Here is a 7,653-nt window from a genome sequence, read left to right on the forward strand (position 1 = left end):
TTTGCAGTAGTTAGCTTTCTTTAATACTTCAACAATATAGATAAAAAAATAGATATATTAGAATTTCACACTTTAAAGAAATAATTAATAATAGATATTCTCCAGTAACGGTAAAAAGTGCATAACCTACAATTTCTCTGCACAGCTTCCAAAAACATATTAATAAATTGTCTACAGTATAGTTAAGTTAATAATTTCGTATAGTTTTTTCTTAATTCCACATATCTGTTCAAGTACTTAAATGCATGAATTTTCTTAACAGTATTAAATAAAGTTAAATGTTACTCATACGCCTTGCATACCAAATTGCTGAGTTTGCACATTAAATGTTGCTGGCTCAGGGGAAAGTCAAGTTCTCTTCCGGGTTTTTCATAAAGTCTAACAAAACTGCCACATGTCTTTCAACACACAGTATCCATCCTTTATATGTATTTTGACGTATTCTGCCTTCTTTTCTTCATTTTGCATATCACATGTAGTTGTTTTGTATGGAAATTTCTTTCTTTATAAAACAAAACAACGCAAAACAAAATGTCATATTCCAGCATACAATATAACATTCACACATATATTAACGCACATATAAAATTTTTTTGTATGTAAATATGTGTTTATAAACATATCGACATTCGCAACATGATGACAACATATTGTGTGAATACATGCCGGAGGCAATTTTACTTTAAATTCAGTATTTTTTGCCTTCGTTGGTTTTGGTTTGACAAAGATAAACGGATTTTTTTATAACGTGTCATTGAAACATGTACAATTTTTTCAAAGGTTTTTGACATTGCCATTTTTTTTTTCATTATTATAAATTAAAAATGTATTGTCGATTTTTTGTGTCTGCTTTGAATTAAGGTTTTGTGGTTTTTTAATTTAGTTTATTTAATAAGAGATTTCGTTAAGTCGAGTTTATACTTTTAATGCCTTTCGCATTTAAATGCCACAGAGTTTTATTGCTCAATAATGTGTTCACTTATGTGTAAAAATTTATACAATTTGTATTTAACTAATTAATACCTTTTTTATTTGTTAAATCTTTATATTAAGTCCGTGTGCGAGTGCGAGTAAATTGATGGTATATTGAGGGAAATAGTAAATTATGTCGGTATGGCAGCGAATGTTGGTATTTACCAGAATTTCGAGCAGAATAAATTAGATTAAAATTAGGTAAATTAGATGTTACCATTGTAAAAATTTTATGAAATGTTTAATAAATAAATAAATAAATTTGAAAACTTTTAACCAAAAATAATAAATAAAATAAAAATAATAAATAAGTGCAATAAATAAATAAAAAAATATTTACATAAGTTAACTGCAAAAAATCCCTAATAAATTTCAATTTACTTTACCTCAATAAATAATAATTTTTGGTTTTAATTTGTTATCATTATAAGACAGTAAATAACAAATATTGAATTGTTTAAACATAAAAACTATTGGTTATATGATTATTAACATAAAATTAAACGTTTTGTATCAACACTTCCGTAAGAATGTAATTATCCTTACAATATGCTGATATGCAAAAGAGAGATAATAGTAATAATTATGATGTTTTGTTAAAGTAATTAATATGTTAACGGCTGTATAAAATATATTAAAACCATTTTGAATATAGCCTTAAACTTTTTTCTATCTGAAAGACCAATTATTGTATCTGATAAAAAATAATTGAAATTAAAAAAGTTATTCAAGATTAGCAAGATGACTTATGCTTAATTTTGATATCATTAAATCAAGAACAACTTTTAAAAATCAATTAAAATCAACAAATCAGTTGACCTGAAAGATTAATGGAAACAAAATATGTAATATACAAATACGAGTATAATATATATTAAACTCTTTAACTGGTACGATTGGAATTCGGTAGCATAAATTGTTTATATTTTTAATTTTAATTTAATGAATATATTTATAATTTTTCATTATGTAGTTCATATATTATTAGACATAAATAAAAAAAAAACTAATGAATAAAATTGTTTTTGAAATAAATTATACAGTATTGTACTTTCATACATGCTTTCTGTTAAATTTATGGCGAACAAAATTGTTTTATCAACTAATACAAAACAAATGTGAAAGCAATTAATTTTCTAAAGTGTTCATAATTTTATAAATTTATTAGAATTGCAAATTTTTAATTATTGTATTGTACATGCCTTGGCTTTCCACACTACACATTTTATGAATACACCTTTTAGATATTAAATTATCATAACAAATGACAATTACTCTCTGCTGGAAAATACAAGAAACAAATAAAAATGTTAAATTACAGTTGCCAAGCGGCAGTAAGAGTAAGCAATGTAAATTTTAATTGTTGATAACAAAACAACTGTTAAATGCGCCAATTGGTTTCATTAAATTAGTGACAATGAAAATTTGATTTCTTTTTTTTTAACATTTCTAAATGTTACTAGCAGTTTATTGCTTTCACGACACATTAAATTACTAATGCATATAACAACAGACAATAAGTCTGCAACAACAATTTAAACTAAACAAAAGCAAAAAAAAATAAAATATAAGTAAAATGTTAAAATAGTCAAAATGTACCTTGTTTTGCACATTTTTAAAGGGTCATGCGGTGATACAATAAATCATTGAATCGTACATACGCGCTGCTGCAAGTTGTGTTTACTGCACGACAAAACGACGGCTACGGAAATCAACAGCGACAACTGCGACGAATACGAGTACGATTACGAGTACGCTATTGACTACATACTATTCTACTGTTATTTGCAGATAGCACTACTGTTATTAATGTTGTTCATAGTGTTGCTATTGTTTTTCCATATTGTATATACTATAGAGTTTTTGTTGACGCCGGTTTTGATGCTACAGCACTACTACATAAGCACAATAACAAAAACTACTACTACTACTACTACAACAACTGCAACTACTACTATTTTTATACAATAGTTGTTCTGCCATTACTGTTATTGAAAAACTGTGCTGCACTTGGTTGCACAATATGATCATTAATCAAACTTTAGTCTGGAATAACAAAAAGTTGGACTAGTGTGTATTTGTTCGAATAGTCTTGTTCTATTTTTCAATTTTTTAAAAAATTTTTTTTTACGCATATCAAATACTTTTCCGCACAATTCGAATTTTGGCGACAAAAGTAAACAGTTTCAGCTTTGACGTGTATATTTTTCTATGTAATACGAGTATTTGTGAATTTTTACAATTTTCCTGAAATACTTTTTTCACTATTGTTACTTTTTAAATCTGAACAATTATTTATTAATTTAGTTTACATGCGCAAAAATATTTATCAAACTTTAAAAATGCATTTAACAATAAATATTTTAATAAAATTTTTAACAATGAATTTTAACAAAAAAATAATTCTGATTATTATAAATTGTTTATCTAATATATTTATAAATATTTGAAAGAATAAAATGAGTATAATGTTTAAACCAAAACCAAATATATAAATTAATCTGTTCTGCAAAAAACCACAAGTTTATTCAATATTAAAGAATTAACGTTAACAATTCACATAGAATATTTTGTGAAACAATAAAAAATGCATTTGAAAATTATTTACAGTGATTTTGTGTACTCGCATTATTGGAGTCCAAAAACTGCACCCGGATAAATGGACTTTGCAGCCACCGCATTGGTTTTTATGAAAAACTCCGCTTTACATTTACATTTATTTGTGAAATGCACTAGTATGTGTGTATGATTTTTAAATTTATGTTATTTTGTGATATCATTCGACAACATATTAATTTATGACCTCTCTACATAAAGCAATAAATGAAAATTCATTTAATATATTTAAAAATATTAAAGCAATTTTAATAAAATACATTTAATTTTTATCTTTATGATTTTATAATACATTATTTAAAATATTTGCAATATGAAAATAATTAATTCGAAAAATGCTTAATAGATTTTTTTAAATTTGCTGGAGAACATTTAAATTTAAAACTTATTTAATGTGATTTTAAACAAATTTTATTGCTTTGCTATATTAACATTGACAATACTTTATATATGATGTTACATAAAATGTATATTATTTACGCTTTTAAGCCATTGAAATAATTTTTCATTTTGTTATTTTTAGAATAGTTAATTTTTTTTGTATATAGTTGAAATTATTTCCTTTTCGTATAGTTAATATATAATGTCAAAAAAAATTCCTATTTTATAACTTTCTTAAGAACATATTATAAATATATATGTACATATATACATATTTTTTTTTTATTTTCGGTTAGGTTAACCTAGGTTATACCGGCTATCCACTTAGGCCCATAGTCCCATTATGCTAGAACCTTTGACAAAGTTTATGATGCTGTTTAAAGGGAGGTCCGAAGTTTACCAAGATCTTCAAAAAAGAAAGCCCCTAAGACATTAAGCTGCCGCTGCGCATGGAGGCACTTTCATCATCCTCACCACAACTGCGGCAAATATAGTCGCGAGGGAGATTCAATCTCCCAACATGGTTACTTAGTATACAATGGCCTGTTAGTAAATGTAATACAAAACTGTTATATCTACGGCTCATCACTATGAGAGTTTTCGATTTTCTTTTACTTGTATGTGGCCAAAATGCATACAGATGTCTGCAAATCGTAGAGTCTTTCCATCTTTTTTTAAAAAGTTCAGCACAGGAAGAACTCAATATCAACGATACACTCAGATTGTTTAGGTTTTAAAAGTGGTTTCCTGAAGCATCCCATCTGGCTAGCTCATCTGCATTGCAATTGCTGAAAATATCCCTATGACTGGGAACACAGATAAGAAATGCATTCTGCCTGAAAAACACTATCGTGATTTAGAAGAGGATGTATTCAGCCCTTCTGAGAAAACTCCACTTCCTACGCCACTCCCAGTTTTCGAACCAACGGTAAAAATTTCTAGACCCTCACCCAGGGAGTAACCTCCTGACAACCAATCCTATAAGGATCGAAAGGCCACGAGCAGAATTTTATTCTTAATCTGAGTTAAATATAAAAACTAAATATTTTTTATGGTATAAATTTCAAAACTTGCTTTAGTAAAATTAATTGTATTTATGTTTTGTGTAAAGTGCATATTAAAAAATTTATTAAAAATATTTTTTGAATAATATTATTATAAAAAATCTCAGTTTATTAATAAAATTTTATGATAAATCTTAATCAGAAATGAAAAATTTTTGATGTACATTTTAAAAAGTAATTTAACTAACTAAAAATAAAAAATTTTAATTATATATATTATTTACAAAAAATTCAATTTATTATCTTTGCAATACAGTAAATTGTTAAATTTTATCATTTCCATCAATACATTTCTAGTGCCTGGGATGTGGCTATTTAAAAAGTAATGTAAAATGCAAATCCTCAAAACCCCATATATCCGTATCTCTCAGGCAAAAATATTTTAAAATTTTTTCCTATTTTTATTAAAAAAAAGAGCTCATAAGAACAGTATCAGCCAATTCTGGGTGATAAGATTTCACCTGTAAAAGAATGATCCAATTACACATTTTATCTTCCTTATCGAAGTACTTTTTTCTTTATATAGTATATTTATTTAAGATAGCCCAAATAGGAAAAAGTTGTTTTTAGTTTTGCAAGTAAAATTTTAAGAATTTACCTAAAATAAATATATAATACCAATACGAATATAAAAAAACAAATCACTCATACGCAGTGTAGTTTTTTTTTTGCAAGAAGGTAATTTAGTTGTTTTACTAATAATCGGAAATTATATATATGATCTATTCACCTATAAAATTCAAATATATTACGGTAAAAAAAAATTTTGTATTGGTTAAGCTCTTAACTTAAACTATAAACTAATTTCCGCTTTTTAAAGAAATTTGTTGATTTTTTTCAATAAATTAATATTAGCATTAACTTCTTGCTACAAACAGTTTTTGTATTTTTAATATTTGCAGTTAAGATTTAAAAAGAATTTTAAAACAATGTTATACATTTTTAATTTCAGATATAAAAATGACTATAAAATGGCGGCAAAAATTCAAAAGCAAAAAACGCTTGCCACAAAAACAACGAACAATAAACGATACGATTTCGTTTAATATAACAACCAGCAATACTAATAAAACTCTTGAAAACAACAACCAAAACAGCACTAAAACCAAAACCGACTTTCAACGACTGATAAATAATCAAAATTCACCACCAGCGCAACAAAAACAAATACAACAAAAGACTCAACTGCAACTACAGCTGCAACAGCTTCAACAGCAAACAAAAGCTTTATTACAGCAGCAACAATATAAATCTCCAGTGAAAATCTGCACTCTAACAACAACAAGCACAACACCAATTACAACAAAAACAGTAGCAGCAGTCACCACCACACAAACTTTAGCAATAAAAACTCCAACAACACACACTGACACACAAATAAAAAGTAAGAAAACAAAAAATTACCAATATAAATGGCGACACATGCATAAAAAGGCAAAAGCATTTGGCTTCAGGTTTGACACTTCGTCATCGTCAAACTCACCACCAAAACTAAAGGTAAATAGTAATACCACCGCGTCAACGAGTGCTACTGTATTGGCACTATTTCCATTGCTTGCGTTGTGCTTTTTCTGTTTCACCACGACTACTATAGAAGCAGCTGCCGCAACTGGCACATCCTCATCAACATCTTCTTCTTCCTCACCTACGGCCAAACCACTACTTCAAACAAATGCAGCACAATGCTCACTGTCAGAGTTCAGTTGCACAAACGGACGCTGTGTGCCGCTGAGCAAATATTGCAACAATGTGAATGATTGCGGCGATGGCAGTGATGAGCCGCGCTTTTGTACACGTAAGTGAATTTAAACAAATGTTTTTTTTTTCAATACAAATTTTTTCGCGGTCTTTTTAATTGATATTTTTATGTGTAATTTTTATTGTATGTTGCTTATTAAAATTGTATAATTTCTTTATTGTCGCACTTCACATATTGTTCAACAACACAAAAAATTAATAATCTTCCTTTTATCACTTAAATTCTTTTAAAGCTAATATTAAAGTTTCAATTATTTCCACAAAAACAAAACTTTATGCACCGCAAGCAGTTTTAACACTCAGTTAACGCCCCATAACGTAATGAGCAGTGCAGTACACATGACTGTAAGCTGCGTAATTGCTTTTTCAACTTTATCATTGTGAATTCTGGAGTTTTTGTCCGGAAATTAATTAAATTGAATTTTATACTAAAAATTTCATTTAAAATTAACCTCATTGACGTTAAAAGAATGGACATTTCGAACGCCGGTGCGACAACATCCTTCGCACATGTGGACAAATGCGAAAATATTTCCCTTTTCGAAAATCATAACAGCATTGCCCTACACGTGAGCACCGCTACAAGCAAATTTATTTAATTAAAGTTTGACAGCAGCGAAACTTTTTGCGCATTGTTCGTTCGCTTATTGTTAAATGCTTTTGTTGTAGTCTTGCCCTTAAGTGAACTGATATATCACACATCGACAATCGATTTTAACAAATTTACATGAAAATATACATCTTTTTTTACAAATAAAAAATAATTTATAGCAGTTTAAAATTACAAACTGCAACGTGAATTCAATATATAAAAATATATCGTTTTTTTGCGAATACTATAGCTGTATTCAAATTAAATAAC

The 7,653-nt window shown here is 27.5% G+C and overlaps 1 protein-coding gene across 1 annotated transcript; it reads left to right on the top strand.

Moving 5' to 3' along the window:
• The first annotated feature begins 5,993 nt into the window (after window positions 1-5,993).
• On the top strand, window positions 5,994-6,836 carry LOC119680858. The gene has a single exon (XM_038093863.1). It carries the CDS (start codon window positions 5,994-5,996, stop codon window positions 6,834-6,836), a length of 843 nt encoding a protein of 280 aa, XP_037949791.1.
• The last annotated feature ends 817 nt before the right edge of the window (window positions 6,837-7,653 follow it).

This window comes from Teleopsis dalmanni, chromosome 1 (assembly GCF_002237135.1).
Source record: "Teleopsis dalmanni isolate 2A chromosome 1, ASM223713v2, whole genome shotgun sequence".
Lineage (NCBI taxonomy): Eukaryota > Metazoa > Arthropoda > Insecta > Diptera > Diopsidae > Teleopsis > Teleopsis dalmanni.

Excerpts from the sequence above, each read along its gene's own strand:
- LOC119680858 (XM_038093863.1), top strand. The coding sequence starts at position 5,994 with ATGACTATAAAATGGCGGCAAAAATTCAAAAGCAAAAAACGCTTGCCA.